The following is a 21,314-nucleotide window of genomic DNA, read 5'->3' as shown; positions in this document are numbered from 1 at the left end:
AAGGGGGAAGCTATGATCACTGATTTCAGATATCTCTTCTTTACTGATATAAGCATTAAAAACTCTATGTCTCCCTTTAAGCACTGCCTTGGCTGCACTTCATAAAGTTTTATGTATTGTATTTTCCTTATCATTTGTTTGAAAATATTTTCTAAACTCCCTTGTGATTTCTTTCTTCACCAATGGGTATAATTGATTTTTGGAGGGCACCTGACTGGCTCAGTTGTCGGAGAGACTCTTGATCTTGGGGTTATGAATTCAAACCCCACATTGGGTGTGGAGATTACTTAAAAATAAAATCTTAAATGGGGCACCTGGGTGGCTCAGTCAGTTAAGTGTCCAACTCTTGATTTCCGTCCAGGTCATGATCTCATAGTTTGTGAATTTGAACCCCGCATCATGCTCTGCGCTGACAGTGCGGAGCCTGCTTAGAATTCTCTCTCACTCTCTCTCTGCCCCTACCACCAGTGGGCACTCCCTCTCCTCAAAATACACTTTTTTTAAAAAGCAAAAAGAAAGCAATAATAATAAAATAAGATCTTTTCTAGAATGATTTTTTTTAACTTATAAATATTTTAGGGCTTTTCTGGATATACAGTACTATTACTGTTCATTTCTCATTAAATTCAAATGAGGTCGGACTATATATTGCGCGACTTTCATCTTTGGTGACCAATTGAGATTTCTTTTATGACCAGACATGACCTATCGGATGAACATTCCATGCACACTTAAAGAATGTGTAATCTGTACTTGTTGGGTGGGGTGTTTTATAGACGTCAATGAGGTTGAGATGGGTCAGTGCACTGTTCACGTCTTCTACACCCTCACTGAATTTTCTGCTCCATCAGTTCCTAAGAAAGGTGTTAAAATCTGCAACGTGTGTGGATTTGTCTATTTCTTCCTTTGGCTGTTATTTCTTGACTCGCATATTTCTGAAGCTTTATCATTTGCTACATACACATTTACAACTGGTATGTCATGCTTATGAACGTATTCTTGTATCATTACAAAATAATTATGTTTGTCTCTAATAATTCTCTTTGGCTTAAGGTTTCTTATGCTTCTGTTTTCATTTTATATCTCTTTACATTCCACAACTCTTTCAATTTACTTGTCTTTGTATTGTAAAGTATGTCTCTTATAGATAACATACAACATGGTTCTTGCTTTTTAAATCCAATCTAGTATTCACTGCCTTTGGACTGGACTGTTGAGTCCAATTACATTTAATGTAATTATTGATATGGCTCTACTTGGTCTGCCATTTTGCTATTTGTTTTATATTTGTCCCATCTTCTGTTTCTCTGTTCTTCCTTCCCTACCTACTTTTATGTTGACTATTTTACTGTATTCCATTTTAATCTCTTTAGTTATATTTCTTCCTGGTTATATGTCTATTACATTTTTAGTACTTGTTCTAGGTGTGTGGTAGGCAACATCTAATATGGCTCCCAATGACCCCCATCTCCTGGCATTCATGCCCTTGTGTAAACCTTTTTCTCTGAGTATCCACTGAATCTAGTGATTTACTTTTAATAACCTGAATATAACACAAGTGATAGGCTATTGCCTCTAAGATTAGCTTACAAAAAAGACCCTGGTTTCCATCTTGCTTCTTTTCTTCAATGCAAGCCAGCTGCCATCTTTCATGCTGCTCATTGGAGAAGTCTGAACAGCAAGAAACTTAAAGAAGCCTCTGAATGAGAGCCCTAAGACTGATGCCCCCAAACACCCCACAAATACTTTGACTGCAGCTTTACAAGAGAACCTGAGCCACAAATCCCAGCTAAGCCATGCCTACAAGATAATAAATTTTGTTGTTTTTAAGTTGCTAACACTCGGAACAATTTGTTATGCAGCAATAGATAACTAATACAGACTTTGGTACCCAGAAACGAGGTACCGCCTAAAAAGTGGAAGGGTGTTTTGAACCAGGTAGTCATCAGAGGCTGGAAGGACTTTGACTTGTATACTAAAAAAAAGACAAAATTGACCGGAAGAGGCTGTTAGTAGAAATCTGGACTTGAGGACTCAAGTGAGATTTGCCAGTGAGAACTCAAGAGGAAGTGAGAGACATGTTACTGAAAAACAGGAGAGGGATCCTTTTATGCAGTGGCCACACTATCACCTTAAGTAACATGTAAAACAGAAGACATGCTTTTAATAAGTTGGATGAGTGATATAGTGACGGAGATTTCCAAGCAAAGTATTTCTTGCTGCTTAGAGTAAAATGCAAGAGAAGAGTAATAAATTAAACTAAGTGGAGGACACCTAAAGAAAAAAGAACGAGAACTTCATGATTTTAAAAATTCTCAGTCTCCAGCTACCAAAAGATGCTAAACTAAGAAATGGCACCCGAGTGAAATCTGAGCACCGCCTAGAGAAAAAGCCAAGAGTATAAATGAAAAACCTTTTTTTAAGATCAAAAAGATCAAAGGTGGTACATCAAGAGTACTATACATTCACACACAGAGAACTTTAAAAAGATTAAGGCGATGCTTTACAGATTCTCTCAATCAAACAACAGAGCCTCTAGAAAGGTTAAGGTCATTATCCCTCAATCTTGTCAGAAGCAACCCAACATGGAAAGGGAATCTCAATGAGCTTAATACATGTGGCTTTTGTCTAGTGGAATGAACATAAAAGAGATGCACAGGAGGTCTACAAAGGCTTTGAGAAAATTATTCAGCAAAATCACTGCTCCCTTAGACTGAAAAAGATAAGAGTACAAAAGTGTCCAAAATTCTTCTGGAGGGAAACAGGCTGAGAAAAGTACTAAGCTGCAAATACATGCTATCTTTCATGAAAAAGGAAGAACTCAGAAGATGGACTCAGGAGCCCAGTGGGAGGAGCTAGGAGACATGCAATATTAGTCCCAGGTCTTGAGCCTTGATTAAGGAATTTCCAATATTTGCCCAACTGGATTTCAGAACTGCTATGGAAACCAGTGACTCCTTTGTACCTCCCATTATTCACCCTTTCAGAAATGTCTCTAGTGATCCTTGATTGTAGTTGGGTGTGTGAGGAGCAGGTAGCTATCGGAACAGACGTTTCTCCAAAGAAGATATACGAATGGTCGTTAACCACATGAAAAGATGCTCAGCACAAGTAGTTATTAGGGGAATGCAAATTAAAACCACAATGCAATACCACTACATGCCCATTAAAATGACCAAAATCAACAACACTGATAATACCAAGAGGTGAGGATGTGAAAAAACTGAGGCACTCACACGTTGCTAACAGGGATGTCAAATGGCACCGCCACGTTGGGAAATGGTTTGCTACTTCCCTTAAAAAGTTAGATATACACTTATATAGCCCACTGTTAGATATCAACCCAAAAGAAATGAAAAACACGTGCTCAAACAAAAATTTGCAGTATGAATGTCCACAGCAGCATAATTCATAATAGCCGAAGTCTGATAACAATCCAAATATCCATGAACTGGTAAATGGATAAACAAAATGTGACACACTCATCAGCGAAATACCATCCAGGGTTAAAAAGGAATGAACTATTGATACAGGCAACATGAACTTCAAAAACAATACCCTAAGTGAAAGAATCAAATGCGTAAGACTACATGGTTTATGTATGTATTTATGTATTTCATCCACTCAGATGAAATTTCTAAAAAAGGCAAAACCATAGACACAAAAAGCAGATCACTGTTTATCTGGGCCTGGGAGTGTAATTCCATATTATAAAGATATTAACTCTTCCTAAATTGATCTATAGACTCAATACATTTCCAATTACAATGTCAACAGAGATACGTGTGTGTGTGTGTGTGTGTGTGTGTGTGTGTGTGTGTGTGTATAAACTGGTAAACTCAATTGTAAAATTTAGGGGCGCCTGGATGGCTCAATTGGTTAAGTGGCAGACTTCAGCTCGGGTCATGATCTCACAGTTTGTGAGCTCGAGCCCCACATCGGGCTCTGTGCTGTCAGCACAGAGCCTGGAGCCTGCTTTGGATTCTGGGTCTCCCTCTCTCTCTGACCCTCCCCCACTCACTCTCACTCACTCTCTCAAAAAAATAAACATTAAAAACAATTTTAATTATAAAATTTAAAGGAGAAGGTAAAGAACCAAGAAGAGCCAGGGCAATCTTGGAGAAGAAAAGAAAGCTGGAATGCATACGCTACACTACTAAGCTGCAGTAATTAAGGCATATAATAATAGCACACAGATAGACAAATAGACCAATAGAGGAGACGAGGGTCCAGAAATAAACCCACACAAATAAGATTTCCTAGTATACAATAATGATGCCAACTACAGCAGTGGGGAAAGGCTGGGTTTTTTTTTTAAAGATGTTGGATTAAATGGCTATCCCTCCACTATCCTAGGCTGACTAGGGGTGGGAGAAAGCCCTACCTCATTTCATACATAAAAATCAATTCCAGATGAAGCACATACCTAAATGAGAAAGATAAGAAAGCTTCTAGAAGGCAACATAGGCAAGTGTCTCCATTATCTTGGGATAGGCAAGGTAAGAAATCTTAAACAGGACACACAAAAAAAGCACAAACAATATCAGAGACAAACAACAAATAAAACTATAATATAAGTTAATGACATGGGGCGCCTGGGTGGCGCAGTCGGTTTGGTGTCCGACTTCAGCCAGGTCACGATCTCGCGGTCTGTGAGTTCGAACCCCGCGTCGGGCTCTGGGCTGATGGCTCAGAGCCTGAAGCCTGTTTCCGATTCTGTGTCTCCCTCTCTCTCTGCCCCTCCCCCGTTCATGCTCTGTCTCTCTCTGTCCCAAAAATAAATAAACGTTGATAAGTTAATGACATTCGACAGATCACACCAATGAAAGTGGGAGAAGATATATGCCATACGTACATCAACAAAAAATGTATTCTGGATATGTACATTTGTATCCAGAATATACAAAGAATCGTGACAAATCAAAAAACACTGAGAAGCCATGTTTTATTAAAAAATGAATAGCAACTTCACAAAAGAGGACACCCAAGTGGCCAAAAAGCATAGGAAAAGGTACTCCATGTCATTAGCCATGTGGGACATTGCAAATTAAAACACACCATGCTAGAATCGCTAAAACTAAAAGAAACGGACAAACCAAGTATTGGGAGAGTGGGGGAGCCACAGACTCTGAAATCCTACCCTGGAAAAGTAAATTGCCATAACCATTTTGGAAAACTCTCTGGCAGAATGTGCTGTAAGTACACTTCCAAGTCAACACGGTGCACACATGGGCACTAAAAGACATGTCCGAGAATGTTCACAGCAGAATTATTTGTAACGGCCAAAACCCAGAACAAAACCAAATATCCAACAACAGTAGAATGCATATATAAATGCGATACATTCACACAGTAGTAAATAAAAAAGAATAATCCCTTGCTAAACACATCAACACAAATCAATCTCACAACATAACGTTGAGCCAAAGAAGCTAGAAAAACGCAAACACGCTTTATGAATCAAAAACTGTTAAAGCTGATCTACGGTGATGTAATGCAGAATAGTGGTTACTATTTGGTGGGATGGTAAATGGAGGGGGAGGGGCAAGAGAGAGCTTTCTGGAGAGCTGAGGATGGTCTCTCTCTTGCTTTAGAAGATGGTTACACACAGGTATTCATTTTGTAAAACTGCACCAAACTTTGATTAAGTCTTGTATGTTACACATTGACTTTAAAAGTTTGCCACAAAGAATGAAACACAGCCACATTTATTAACAAGGATAGATCTGAAAAACATGAGAAAAAGAAGCTTCAAAATAATATATTAAGTATGGTCCCACTTATATAAAGTTAAAAAAAAAAAAAGAAAAGAAAAGAAATGATATACACAAAAGACAGGACAATGGTCCTCTCAGGAGATGACAAGAGGAGCCAGTCAGGAAGGACACCCAAGGTCTCCTGGAGTACTATCATATGCTATTTCTTGGGTGGGTTAAAAGTATAGGGATGTTTATTTTGTAACTGTTCTTTAAACTGTACCTGTATATTTTCGTGCACTTTTTTTTGTTTCTACATTTATTTATTTTTGAGAAACAGAGAGAGACAGAGCACAAGCAGGGGAGGAGCAGAGAGAGAAGGAGACACAGAATCTGAAGCAGGCTCCAGACTCTGAGCTGTCAGCACAAAGCCTGACGAGGGGCTCAAACTCACAAACCGTGAGATCATGACCTGAGCCGAAGTCAGATGCTTAACTGACCGAGCCACCCAGGCGCCCCTATTTTCGTGCACTTTTTACATGTACACTATGTTTCACAGTTGTAAAACATTGCAAGAGTCATACGACTCCTCCACAACTACTAGATTATAAATGATCAGGAAACTAAAACGAGAATTAACTAGATTTCATGTCTTTGCGTTCATCTGAGCAGCGGCTAATAATGTTACACACCACCTAAAGAATCGTCTTCTCAAGGCATTGCTAAATGGAAATGAAACATAAAAATAAATAGCAACAACTAATAATGCAGTAAACTATCAAACTACCCTGAAAATAAGAAAAAATAACTTCCAGTGATCCACAACATATTATTTTAATTTTTCAAAGGGAACTTTATTAGGAATAAACAGAAAAACAAAACAAAATGGAAAAAAAAAATGAGATGGGTTGACAAAACTAAAAAAATGACCAGAGATTCATAAGCAATTTAAGACTTCTTGCTTTCCCCATTTCCTACCTTAAAATAACATTCGATTTTAAAACTTAAAAATAAAAACCGTACAATTAAGTCAACGTTTATTAACTGATCTCTGGTTTAACAGTACAACACTCAGAGAGTATTTTAATTCCCTTAAAATTAAGTTTTACGGTAACATACTTATAAACTTACTGTCATCTTTTTTTATTAAAAGGACAATCAAAACTATTCAATATTATGACCTCACAAAAAGAAAGTTGCCTGTGAAATAAAAAGATGCTATTACAAAGCCCCACTCATTAAAATTTTTTAAAAAGCAACTAAATACGTCAAAAATCTGACTCACTAAAACAAAACAAAACAAAAAAAGCCTCGGAAAAATGCAAGCCCATTGTTCTCCAAGCAATTCTATCTCAGTTGCAACTTGTTGCCACTTCCTTGACCTGGTAAACACCGAAGAATGCTATTTAACTAATGTGTTAATGTTGAAAATTAATGAGTAGTTAGGTGGTTTTATGAGTGCATGAAACATTATGTTTTATGGAGTATCCTAAGAAACAGTTTTCATTCCTCATTTATGCAGCAGACTTATTTGTAGAGCTCAAGGATAAGTGTCTACCTATAACGAGCAGCCACTATATCAAAAGTATCCAATGAATCACATGTAATCCTGCTGAGTGTTTCATCCAAACAAAATGATGAAAAAAATCAACTTAAGGAAAATGATTACTTTTCCTTTCTTTCAAAAAGATTTATTGGCAAGAGCTCCTCTGAAACCTGAGACTGACCAAACAGAAAAGCAACTAGGTGTTGCTCATGGGTGATTATCATCAAAGAAGAGATACCCATGAATCGCAAGTAAGCACAGATAAAAGGGCTCCCCTGTGGCGGAGGCAGTTGATAGGTACCAACACCCAACTCCAGGTCCCGGTCTGCATCCCGCTTCCCCACCTAGACAGCAGCTGTCCATCTAGGTCAGGCTTTACAGTGGCCCAAAAGAAGACCCAGGTCTTCAGTGCCAAGCCCCAATACAGGAGCCACTAAATCACATACAGCTATCTAAATTAATTACAACTTAAAATTCCGTTCCTCAGTCACACTAGTCACATTTCAAGGGCTCAACAGTCACCTGTGAAGAGTGGCTATTGTACTGGGTAGCACAGCCATGTAACATTTCCACCACTGCAGAAAGTACTTTGGGATGGTGCTACTGTAGAATCTATCTTTGCCCAAACAATGGGGCTATTCGTAAACATAATGAATGTACTTTGTAAATATCTAAGGATGTTTTACTGTGTGTAATCCTAACCATATTTATTTATGCCACTGGATATAAAGAATCCCTAGGAAGGAAAGATACTGATCAGCAACCCCATAAATTCATCCAACAATTTAGGAGCAGGGCTGTTTATAGTGTTAATGTCACTTACGTACAAAAACGGAGTTTAACAAAGAAAAAGATTCCTTTGCAGTTTTTTAAGTATCCAGACTAAAAAATTACATCATTATTTTTGAAGTGAAAAATGTTTTTTCACATAGATGAACATACTCAATCACAAGTACATTTTCATTATACTTGCTCACCATCTGCTGGTCATGTCATTAAACTGCACAAGCCAATGAAATGTTAGCTATAATGGGAGACATTTTTAAAGGACATACACAGTCCCAGCTTTCTGCCGCAATGCATTCCTGGAAAACCACATCATAAAGAGGATCATTGTAAAGCAAATCATATTTTCCATAAGGGCAGGGCTATAATTAGATTCCTCATTCCAAACTAAAATCTGGCATCAAATAATCCATGGAAGGATCTCATTAAAGCAAGATGCAAAAATTATAGTCCTCTATAATCACTTAAAATAGGACAATTATTCTCCAAGTCCTTTCTTACAGGTATGAACAAATTTCTTTCTTAGAGGACACAATATAAATTAAAAGATAAAACTTTAATTCATATAAACATAACCTAAATCTCAAAGGGTAAGAGTAATATACAGTAAATAATAATTCTGTTTGCACACTCCTAGAATTTTTACGTAATCTAGATGGTGGCTCTTTATAAAATGGCATCTAAAGAAATCTAAACTAATGCCTTCCTTTTTCATGAACAAGGCCCTCTACAGTTAAGTAGAATCCTTGTGTTTCTTCCGCTGGGAAGCAGGCTGATTCATCTTGCCTCTCTCCACACCGCCCCCCCCCCCCCAACCCTCTCCTAACCCGGAACTCTTAAGCAAAGTTTCAAGTAAAAATAGTTAAGTGGTATTAAATCATTCTTTTCATCTTTTCTATCCTAGACCCTAACTGCACTTTGGTGATAAAGCTACCAGACCACATTATACTTCACTGAAAAGTCATAAAAATAATCACAAGCCATTAAACAGAAGCTTCAAAACATTTTTCATAGAATCCTAAGAAAAGAATGCAACATATTATCTCCATGTTCTGTGTTTGGGAGAATACACAAAAAGAATACATAGATACGACATGAACTTATGCCTAACTATTACTTAGCTTCTAATTCAGGGTGTGTGGCACAATGCAAAAAGAAAAAAGGGGCCAGCTACACTGTATTCCTTCTATCTGGGGGGAAAAAGCACTTGCTGAGTCATCGAAATAAAGATTCTTTCAAAGCCTCTTTTAAAATACTCTCCCACCTTCTTCTAAGAGTGTGCAGGAATCATACTTACACTGAGACGCTTTCCGCATAGCCATTAATCTATTTTTCTCAAGTGATTCTCAAATGATTTTTAGTAACTCAAAACAATTAATGACTGATGGATTTTAAGATAATATCCTTTAGGAAGATTAGCTAATTAGAGAAGAAAGAATGGTCAAACCATCTAACAAGTATGCTCCTGCAGGAACTATTAAAGTAACAATCACCACGCCAGTGATGAAGGTGGCCGCAGCTAACACTTTCTCAGGTCCCTGTCAGAGGCTCTCTAGCTCCATTTTACAAATGATGAAACTGGAGGTTAGAGAAATTAAGTAACTTGCCTGAGGACACAGTTGCCAAGTGTCAGAAGAGAGATCTGAACAAAGGCAAACTCCCTCATTTCAGCTCAACCTAGAAATAACCAAGAACAAAGGCACAGTCGCCCAGGACTGCTGATACAGCTTGAGTGGGGGAAAATGATGGATGAAAGTGGAATTTCCACATTTGCTGCATACGGTACTCGTGCCTACAGGACAGACTAGACTAGAATGAACACAGGGTCTAAAATCATCAAACCAAGTGGCGCCTGGGTGGCTCAGTCGGTTGGGCGTCCGACTTCGGCTCAGGTCTTGATCTCACAGTCTGTGAGTTCCAGCCCTGTGTTGGGCTCTGTGCTGACAGTTCAGAGCCTGGAGCCCGCTTCGGATTCTGTGACTCCCTCCCTCTCTGCCCCTCCCCTGCTCACGCTCTGTCTCTGTCTCTCTCTCAAACATAAATAAACATTAAAAAAAAATTAAAATCATCAAGACCTAGATTCCAAAACTGGATCCATCACGGGGAACATGGTATGACCTCACGGAAGCTGTTACCTCATCTATAAATACAAAGGGCCATCACGTCAGCCTCACAGAAGGGTCGAGAGGATGAAATCAGATAACTTGTAAAAGATTTCTAGAATAGTATCTAGCATACAGTAGGTGCTCCATAAATGGCACAACTCGTCCCACCTGATTTCTGTTTTAACAAATTAGAAATACAAGTGAAATCCACAAATAATTATTTATTGGGAAAATTTCATTCTTATGTTTAAATTTGTATAATTATATATAGTTAAATGTGTTAATATGCATCACTATTGTATATGCCCAAACATCTTAACAAGATGGTATTTTGGAGGGCAACTTGACAGTATCTATCAAAAATAAGTATGTGACTATTAAAACTAACATAGACGTATGTCCAAAAAAGTTTTTAACATTCCACACCAGACTAGTCCCTCTCTCTAAAGGTAAAACTGTTTCAAATGTGGCACCCAGAAATATCGCAAACACACGTACACGTGCATCCATATATCCTCTTTGAAATACACCGTGCACACACATACACTGAAGCTTACTATACTTTTATACACTTCTTTGAAACTTTATGTACCTTAGAGATCTCTCCACACTAGCCCAAATTGATTTTTGTTATCAATCCGCAAGATGGCGTACCTGATAATAATCCCACCAATCCCTTATCCGTTAAATTTGTTAACGTACCAGGCTACTAAAACAGTGATTTCTTTCTTGAGCATCAGCAGTAGCCAAAAAATACATGCAGATGCATAATGGTATGTGTACCGAGATGCGAAGGCATTCTTTATAACCGTGAAGAATTCAAAGCACAGAGACAGGTTAAATTACAGTCAATCCACACTAGGGATTATTACCAGCGGTTAAAAAAACTGCACAGACTACATGACACAGGTTCGGATACAGTCAAGCGGAAAAAGAGCCAGTCTCACCACAGGACATACAGTATAAACTAATGTATAACTTTTTAATTACTTATGTGTGGCTACGTGGCTACTGTAGAATGATACACACCAAATTATTGATGACTATTACTTCCCATGAGCAAAGTGGAATAAGGAGGACATGGAGAGAAAGACTTTGACTTTTTACTCCACATATTTCTACTCTGAGGTTTTAACAAGAAGCATGTATTGTATATGGGTTGTATCATTTCCCAAAATGAGGATAAAAACTGTACTAGTCATCTGCTGCGTAACAAATTACCACACACTGAAGGGCTTTAAACGGCACAGATGTATTTTCTCCTAGTTTCTGTGGGTCAGAAGTACAGACACAGCTGGGCTGGGTCCTCTGCTGAGGGCCATGCAGGCTGCCATCATGGTTTGCCCAGAGCTGGGTTCTCATCTGGAGGCTCTACCGGGGAAGGATCCACCCTCCCCGTGCACATGGTTGTTGGCAGCATTCAGTGCCTGAGAGCTAGAGAATTCATGGCAGCCTGGCTCTTCACAGCCAGCAAGGAAAAGACAGCAAGACTCTGAAGTCAGTCTGCTAGCAGGACAGAGCCTTATGTGTCATAATGTAATCATGGAAATGACATCCCATCACCACTGCCATATCCTATGAGAAGCAAGTCACAGGTCCTGCCTGAACTCAAGAGGAAGGGATTATAAGACTGTGAACACCCAGAGGAGGACCATGGAGTTACCCGGAAGTCCGTCAACTGCAAAGGCAATTAAGGTCTCTACCAGATCATAGTGGTAAGTACCCGAAGGATGACCAGGAAGTAGTATTGGTTGTAGAACTAAATGAAATTAGCCCAACTGTACAGCGATGAGATCTAAGTCTGTGGTCTCATCAGTAACATTTTGTAAAAGCATGCACCAAACTCAAATGTAGGTAAATTTTTCACTGTCAAGAAAATAAGCAGGGGGCGCCTGGGTGGCTCCGTCAGTTAAGCGTCCAACTCTTGATTTCGGCTCAGGTCATGATCTCACGCTTCAGGGGATCGAGCCCCACACGGGGCCCTGTGCTGACAGCACGGAGTCTGCTTGGAATTCTCTTCCTCTTTCTCTCTCTCCCCCTCCCCCGCTCATGCTCTCTCTCTCTCTCTCTCTCAAAATAAACTTTAAAAAAAAAATTTTTTTAAAAAGAAAAGCAGATATTTGACATTAAAAGACAGTAATAGATCTCTAATAAAACAGCAATGCAATTTAAAAAGTGGTTTTTCTAAAAGAAAACACTGGTAATAACATAACCTTCAACAAGAAAGGTGAAAAAGGAAAGCAAAGAATAAAACCAGGATGGGACTAGCTATGTGTCGAAGCAATCCAATGTGAAATGCTAAGCTTACTAGTGGATGATGTGTATTTGGGTGGGGGGGGGGGGAGCATGAGAGTAAGCACGATAGCATATAACCTCAAACTACTTCTAACGTGTTTAGAACGAAGAACGCCCCGTCTCTTACAGGAAGAATAAAGGTAAAGGGAAGGTGCCACCTCTCCTGAATAGGGAGGCCTAACAAAGAGGCTTCAAAAGGGCCCTGCATCTTTAACAATATGAAAAGGCTAGGACACAAACAGCATAATCTAAAATGCCATTAGAAATGCTTCACATACAAAAAGGTCTAAGTAAAGCAGGATTTTATAAAGTGATCAAAAAAGAAACACTAAGGGGGAAAATCTTTTAAGATTAAAGAGGTTTTTCAAAGGACAAGTTGAAGTGCTTGTAAAATTTATGAGGCAGCATTAAACTTCAGTTCTAAGTAACAATAAATTATTCACTATAAAAACATACATGTGTCAAATATTATAAGCCTCTTAAACTTTTTAAAACAATTTCTTGCAGAACTGATGAGATGTACTAGGTCAACAGTAGCAGATACTGACTTTTTCATCAGCACAGTAAGACCATCAGTAGGGCTCTTCCCACCCCTACTGATCTCATCTCACACATCATGTGTTTACTTGGCTTTTAAATCAACTTTATTGCCATTAGCTAAAAGAAATGTCAGTTTTACTCTTTTCAATGACTTCCTGTTCACAAAATTACAAGTATCTGTTAATTCGTGGACCTGTGGCTTCAAATTTTAAGTCCAATTAAAATTTGCAAATAGAGGGAATGAAACGAAGAAGAGAACAATAGAAGAAAAGACAGTCTGAGAGCTTTTGTTTTTGCAGCACTAAATGGCTGTCAAATAGCCTTGGTGATATTCGGACACTTGACCAGAAAGACAGTTCATTCAGTCTGTCTTTCCCAGCTCACTGTCTCTAGATCACTCACGGTGTGTGGAGGGCATCTCTATAGCCTGCATCCACACCTCTCTTAACTTCTAAAATGGATCCTTTCCTCAACTTGTCCTAAAAGATTTTTTTTTTTAAATCCTTATGGGCCATCCTCTCTGTCGCAATCTACCTGTCTCCAAAGGTCTTTGTACAGATTAAATTAAGTAAGTGGCAGTGCCTGACACAACACAGTCACTCATGCATGTAAGCACTTATCAAATATAAATACTTCCATGGTTCCCAAGAGGTCCCCGCCCGGTGCGAGACACTGGAAACAGTGCAAATAGCGAAAGCACAGTCCCTGCCTCCTGACATTTACAGTCTAGCACGGAGAACAGAAACAGAAGACTATGCACGCCACGAACAAGGAAACACAGAGTCACTTAAATAGACCTGGGGTGTCAGGCAAGACTTTTTCGAATTGTGAGATCTGAAGGGTTGAGTAGGACCAAAGTACCACCTGCTTTTCCCATTAATTACTTATTATATAACTGATAACTAACGCCTCATACTTGAATATTTTACATCAAATGCCATTTTATTATAGGTGAGCAACAAAGAAAAAGAAGTTATTTGTTAAAATTGGGGAGATTTGGGGGCGCCCGGGTGGCTCAGTCAGTTAAGCATCTGACCCTTCATTTCAGCTTAGGTCATGATCTCACCGCCATGAGATCAAGCCCCGTATTGGGCTCTGCACTGAGCGTGGGGCATGCTTGGGACTCCCCCTCTCCCTCTCCTGTCCCTCCTTGCACCCTCTCTCCCTGTCTCTCAAAAATAAATACATAAGTAAACAAATAAATAAATACAAATAGGTATAATTTTAAAAAATGTTTTTAATTATGGAGATTTCACTATGGTATCACTTTCCAGAAAAGTCACAGAGTAATATTTGAAGAATATTCTCACTAAATTTTCTTAAACTTTATCCTCTGTTCCGAGAAAGAAAAGTCCATTACTTGGATTTCCTGAGATCTCAAGTCTGTTTTCTACCCTAAGCCTCAATTTAACACACACCTCAATCTTCACGAATATCCCCACAACTACACATAACCACTACAAGGAAATTAATCCGTGCAGTTAATATTCTTCCCTGTTTATCTAAAACAACATCAGAAAGCGAATTTCTGCAGGATCTGGGTAACAAACAAGTGATTATGCTGCCAGACGTAGGGACATTCTTCACTCCTACAAAGATGTGGTCTCCCTCCTCTTTTTGAGTTTTCGGACCCCTCTTCGTCTACCTTTCTTTTTTCCACTTGTGATAGGTGCAAAAGCGTTAAAAGAAATACTTCTTCCACCTCTCGACCCTACTTAAAAGAGGAGAAAAAGTTCATAGTCAAACACAGATGCAACTGATCTCCAAGTCCGTGCCAAAAATGAGCAGCGAATAGCGAAGGCATTTACTGGGGCAGTAACCGAGTGTCACTTAACTCCCACGTGTGACTGGCTTCTGGAAAGACGACTGAGTCTCTAGTTTTTTAAGGAGCCCAGAAAGTCAGGTTTTTGCTTAAGTTTTGGTTTCTTTTAATGTATTTAAGTAATCTCTATACCCAACATGGGGCTCAAACTCATAACCCTGACATCAAGAGTCACATTCTCTTCTGACTTACAAACCAGGCACCCCCAGAAAATTATGTTTTTATGTAAAACTCCCAATTGTTCACTTTGAATAACTCGTTCAAAAATCCTTAAAGACACTACAGAAGTCAAACAAAACAAATCTATGCACGTGATTCATTCAGTCCAAGAAGATCGTCAGTTTCCAACCTCTGGTCTCAGCTCCAAGATATGGGAAACTACTTTAGTTCACCTTTATACTGTAAACTCCATATGCGTTATACCTAGAAGGAACGCAGCTTTCAGGTGGACGCGCAAGAAACGTTTCGGCAATCACCCGATGGATTTTTCAGCCAAACCGAGAACTGTGTTTTCCTTTGCATGCAGACCACATTCTCTTCACACCTCCGTTGATCTGCTATAAGGCTAACGAAAATTCCACGGTAACGCCTCCTCTACTTTTAAATCTCCTACGACTGCTAAGACCAAGAACTGCACACCGTGTGCCAGGGACTCATCTATTCACCTCTTTTTAATCTTCTGAATGCACCCTGAATTCTATCACCCCTTCCTTTTTCGCCTCTCCATTCTGTGTCCCCTTTCTAACCAAAACATTTCACATGGACTGGATCTCTCACGTTGGGTTCGTCCGTTCTTTTCCACCAGAGTGCCTGAGGCCTGAAAAACATCAACCGCGCTGCGTCAACCATGAAGACATTTCACATCACTAACAGCATTTCTCCATCTGATTAAGGAATAAACCAAACAAAATTACAGCGCAAAAGAGACACGACACTGGTAACCAAACCAAATTCCAAAAAATGAAAACTACCAAGAGAATGGTGAGGATGAAGTATAAAGTATGATCCATGTCAACTGCCACCGTGCAACATTTTGACGTTTCGGAAAACAGCGCCAAAGGTAAAATTCAAAATTTGCTAGAAGCCCAGTGTAAATCTATCCCTCGTAAGGGCCAAAAGTTATCCTACAACAATAATCTACTTTTTGTGTATTTGCAAAACTTAGAAGTTTATCTTTCTTTGCACTAAAAATCCTTAAGCTTAGTACTCTAGTGGGAAAGCACAGTTGAATGGGGTTTACCTTTAAGTCATTATTAAATCAAAACAAATACTGCTCAATAGGGAAAAAGAAAAGAAATTCAAGTATAAGCTTCGAAATGTATATGCAGGATGTTATATTTTGTTCAAGTCACTGATAATGTTCTTAATTCAGGCTTGTCATGAAGGAACACAGAGAATTAAATTATTTAGAGATTCTCAGGCACTACTTTCCAAGTATTGGCATATATACATATATAAATACATGTATATATATTCAACGGATACCCAGAAGGGGCTAAATATGCAATGGGAGTCTTGAATATATGATAAAAGTTAAATTGTTTTACCTACCCAACATCCCCTCAGAGCCCTCAACTTTAACAAAATTATAAACTAAACCAACTACTTACCATAAAAATGAAAAAAATGAAAAACACCACCAGGAGAAACAATATATGAAGTTGTGAAGGTAAGCTAAATGACGAATCCCATTTGAATCCCATTTTCATAGCATACCTGTGCACATCAGTCGGCGACTGCACCAAAGAGTAATCTTCTCCAGAAGAAAGCTTCCACGATTCATTTAATTTGTGGTCACTGGTTCCCAGCTCACCCATTACCCAGTCTGGTAATCCTTCCGGGCTTGAAACTTTTGCTTGTGCTGGATTTGGTTCATCAAAATAGATGGACTGATTTTTAAAAATTAGAAAAATTATTCTTTCAAAATGTACTATAATGAAATAATTACTTAAGATGTCCATCAAGTTTCAAGTTTGGTAATAACTTTTCAAATACTCAAATTCAATTATCAGAAAGGCACAATGAATTATAAAATATTAGAATACATAAAACATAACATTTTACATTTTAGTTCTGTTTCGGTGTATAAGAAATCTGATAAATGATAAAACTTATATGACAAGTAAGTCTAATAATTATTTGCGCTGCAAAAAAATACAGCTTTATAAAAAGGTAAATGGACCACAATGATCTCACACATGTGTGGCATTTAAGAAACAAAACAAAGAAAAAAGGAACCAAACGAACAAACCAGACTCTTCACTCTGGAGAGCAAACTAGTAGTTACCAGGGGGGAGGTGTGTAGGGAGATGGGGAAATAAGTGAAGGGATTAAGAGTACGCTCGTCTGGATGAGCACTGAGCAATGTACGGGAGTGTGCAATCATTGTATTGTACACCTGAAACTAATATAACACTGTGCATTAACTACACCGGAATTAAAATTAAAAATAACCATAATAATAAAATGCATGTAGGAGTGACATGTTTGGAAACTTACAGCACAAAGAATGGAAAGAGGAAATCCTGTAAAGTTCTTCCATAATCCATAAATTGGTATAATATTTTGGAAGGTAAACTGCCACAAATTAAAGATGCAAATCGTAAGCCCTAAGGCAGCTACTAAAAAGGAGACACGAAGCTAATAAACTGATAGTGGAGATAAAATGGAATATTAGAAATGCCCGATTAAAAAAAAAAAAAAAAAGAGCAATGGAATGTTCTTTTTAAAATCATGTACTCTATTTCTTTCTGTGATCATTAATTACTCTTCACACACACACAAAATCAGTGGGCAGAGAACCCACAATCGATAAAAATCAAAAACAAAAATTAGGCTAGACAATTAAGCTAAAGGAGGAGCAACAGAGGTGTTGCTAGACTTGTAATTTAGTTCTGGCCAAGCCATAAACTAACTAGAAAATCCAACAAGGGTCTCTGGACCTTCTTGTTATTATTTGTGAAGTAAAGCCTTTCCGATGATTCTATGAAATGAGTATGATGCAATATACTGGTATCTTAACATGTGAACACGTTTCAGAAAACGTTCCCCCTTGGGTCTTTAAGAAGAGGACATTCGCCCACTAATAGTTTTTCAAGCAGCGTGGGCTTCTTGATACCCTTCTGAAGAAAACTCTGCATTAACTGGATACTTCTCCAACAATTCTCTGAATCCCACACAAAGAATCCTCGAGAGGGTGTTCTCTGGGAGAGGTGACACACGACCCTCTATCCCAAATCAGACATGCGCAGCAGTTTTATGAGGCAGTCATTGCAACGTTCAAATATCACGTAACTACCATCGCCAAGACTACTGATCTGAAGCAAAATATATGGCTCTACTTTAACGTACAATTCGTAACAGCACAAAACTTTTGGCATCTTGGGGGAAAAAACATAAAAGACTCTTAAAGATAGAGAACAAACAGGGTTGCTGAAGCGGTTGTGGGAGGAAGGATGGGCTAAATGGGTAAGGCGCATTAAGGAATGTACTCCTGAAATCACTGTTGCACCATATGCTAACTAACAATAAATTAAACAATAAGTAAATTAAAAAAAAAAAAGAAAAAAGAAATGACCTTGAAATTAAAAAAAAAAAACTTTTGGCATCTCTAACTTGGATAACAGAAATTATCATTTAGTGTGCAATGTGCCTCTTGACTGCAAATGGGTTTAAGTTAACCAGAGTTAACTCACAAAGTTAGCTTTTTTAAAAATATAAATATATATTTATATTTATATAGTATAATAATATTATGATACTATACTAATATAGTATGTGTGCGTATGTGTGTGTGTGTGTGTGTGTGTGTGTGTGTGTGTATATATATATATATATATATATATATATATATACACATACGTACATACATAAAACAGTCCACTACCAATACCTAGTACTCCAGATTTCTCAAGTATTCATCAAACACCACACAAACCAAGGCATATTTCATGGTTACAAGGATCAAGACAGTGACAATTAACCAATGAAACATAATTATAACTGCCTTTCTAATAGCTGATTTTGACAGTGAAATTGAACAAAGTATAAACTCCCAACTTCCTGTCATCATTTCATTAGAGAAGAAAGGAACTTTAGAAGTCACTCAATCCAACCTCTCATGAATTTTTTAATAATGTGTGTGAAAGAGTTTCATAAACTAGAATTTACTAATACACATAAATGATGGTTAATGTAATCCAGCAAGAACTAATGGGAAATTAAGGCTCAATACAAAAAAATTCACTGTGAGTTTTTTAGAAATACTGCAGAATACTGTGGGATGGCTCCATCAATAAGCATAGTCCCCTTAAGGCCAAATCTGATTTCTATTCAGAGTAGAAAAAAATAAATTAGGAAGGAAAAAGAACAGTTTTAACTAATGTATTACCTAGGACTTGTAACTCAATATAACCAATCCCAAAGGGAATGATGAATTGACACTTTTAAAGAAATGGAACTCATACATCTTCCGGTCAGTGACACCTACCATGTAGGAAGGTAAGGTTTTCAGCGTGCCCGGTTCCGGTCGGTGTGTAAAGGGGCCTTCGAGAGCTCCTCGCTTAAGCATATGCAGTAACAGTTTGGCATACAGGTTCCGATTCTTCCTGCCCATTAGTCCTGCACCTGTTCCTGAAGGCTCACACAGCTTTCTGATCCAAAGCGCACACCTCTGTCGTTCTAGAGATACGTAAGAACTATTAAAAACTGGATTTTTCAGGGACTCGGGTGGCTCAGTCAGTTGAGCATTCGACTTCAGCTCGCAGTTCATGATCTCACGGTTCATGGGTTCGAGCCCCACACTGGGTTCTGTCCTGACAGCTAAGAGCCTGGAGCCTGCTTCGGATTGTGTCTCCCTCTCTCTCTGCACGCCGCCCCCGCCATGCCCCCGCTCACACTCTGTCTCTCTCTCGCTCAAAAATAAATATAAAAAAAAAAAAAAAAAAGAAGCTGGATTTTTCAGAAAATAAAACGTTAAAGACCTACAAAACACCTGCTCTGGTCTAGAGCAGAGACTGGCATACTTTTTCTGTCAAGTGCCAGATAGTCCTCATTTTAGTCTGATCTCTGACACACCTGCTCGGCTCTGCCACCATAACATGAAAGCAGCCGCACACCATATGGAATCAAATGGGCATCAGTATTTTCTAAGAAAACTTTACAGAACAGGTAGCGGGCTAGATTTGGCCCTGGGAGGCTACAGTTTGCCAACAACCTGGTCTACGGTTTATCTTTTTCAGTTCATTAGTGATCAGGTAAGACAAATGCAAAGAAGTACTTTCTAAAAATAAAATCTCTGGATCACTACCAGATAAAGAAGAGATAAAGTAATATTAAAAGAGATAAAATTTGACTATAAACACATCTCTAAGATCATCTTAGTTGGTTTGAAAAAAATCTTCCTATGATTCCAATTATATAAACCAAAAGAGATATTAAATGCAATCTTATGTAAGCATTTTAAACTTAATCTAAAAATAGATCTTGGGCACCTGGGTGGCTCAGTCAGTTGAGCATCTGACTCTTGACTTTGGCTCAGGTCATGATCCCAAGGTCATGGGATTGAGCCCTGCATCAGTCTCTGCACTGACCATGGGGCCTGCTTACGATTCTTTCTCTCTCTCTCTCTCTCTCTCTCTCTCTCTCTCTCTTTGCCCCTCTCCTCCGCTCGTGCTCTCTCTCTCTCTCTCCCTTTCTAAAAACAATAACAAAAAATAAAATTAGATTCCAAATGTTTTCTTTATTAAAGCTGATAAATTTCAGATTTAGAGTTGATTAATTTAGGGTTTTCTTTTAGTCCCTCTAAAAATAATTGAGGGCTATTAACATGTAATTTAGCAAATATAATTATCCTTTTAAAAACCTCCTTAAAAATACAGCACCGTTTAATCCACCATATAACCTATTGACTACTTTATCTGAACGTGACACAGAATTGTTTTTAGGTCTCATGAAAGCTATTTTGACATTAATCTTTTATCAGTCTAACTCAACCTGAGGATTATATATCTAACATAAATCGTAAGTCTGCTTTAATCTCTTAGTTTCTAAAGGTCACATTCATTTATTGTTTTACCTACAAAAATCGCGAGGGCTGGATTTACCACTTTGCTCATACCAGATTTATCACTACAGGTATGAGGGCTAACCTTTTAAGAAGTTTTGTATTTTTAGCTTTGAAAATTATATAACCACAAAGCAAAGTTCATGAAATACTGGGGGTACTTGGGGCAAAAAGAAAAGTAAAACAGATAAACTTAAGGAAACACTTTTTCAAACTATGTATTTTCTAAATGTCTTGCAGAAAACTGAAACCTATATAATATCCTAATGGCCAGAATTCAGTACAATTTCATTACTGAAAAGAATTCAGTACTCTACTTACAATATTGGGGAGAGCAATTATCAGAAGTAGAATTTAGCTAGAAGAAGATATAAATTATTATCATTGTTCAGGCTCTTGACTAGGATGTGAGTTCCAGATCGTTCACTATGAATTAATTAATTAAATAAAAGGGCAGGAT

General features: G+C 38.2%; 1 protein-coding gene and 1 long non-coding RNA gene across 16 annotated transcripts in view; one reads left to right on the top strand and one right to left on the bottom strand.

Moving 5' to 3' along the window:
* The window catches only part of CEP112 (centrosomal protein 112), a 468,148-nt gene that overhangs the window by 437,753 nt on the left and 9,081 nt on the right, over window positions 1-21,314 (bottom strand). For 13 of the 15 annotated variants that reach the window (XR_006715132.1, XR_006715133.1, XR_006715134.1 and 10 more), the window contains 2 exons: window positions 19,280-19,470; window positions 16,507-16,679 (listed from right to left, as the gene is read on the bottom strand). Coding sequence is in view for 11 of the 15 variants with exons in the window: in XM_045489498.1 (XP_045345454.1) it covers window positions 16,507-16,679; window positions 19,280-19,470 (364 nt within the window). In the remaining 4 variants the exon portion in view is untranslated. Of the gene's footprint in view, window positions 1-16,506; window positions 16,680-19,279; window positions 19,471-21,314 lie in introns of those variants that run through there. The other 2 variants (XM_045489509.1, XM_045489512.1) reach the window with 2 other exon arrangements.
* On the top strand, window positions 11,695-15,707 carry LOC123603957. Its single transcript, XR_006715135.1, has 2 exons — window positions 11,695-11,848; window positions 15,596-15,707. It is a non-coding gene; the product is annotated as an uncharacterized LOC123603957 (long non-coding RNA).

Source organism: Leopardus geoffroyi, chromosome E1, assembly GCF_018350155.1.
Source record: "Leopardus geoffroyi isolate Oge1 chromosome E1, O.geoffroyi_Oge1_pat1.0, whole genome shotgun sequence".
Lineage (NCBI taxonomy): Eukaryota > Metazoa > Chordata > Mammalia > Carnivora > Felidae > Leopardus > Leopardus geoffroyi.
Note: the sequence above shows the minus strand (reverse complement) of the source record. Positions and strands in the feature narration are given on the sequence as shown.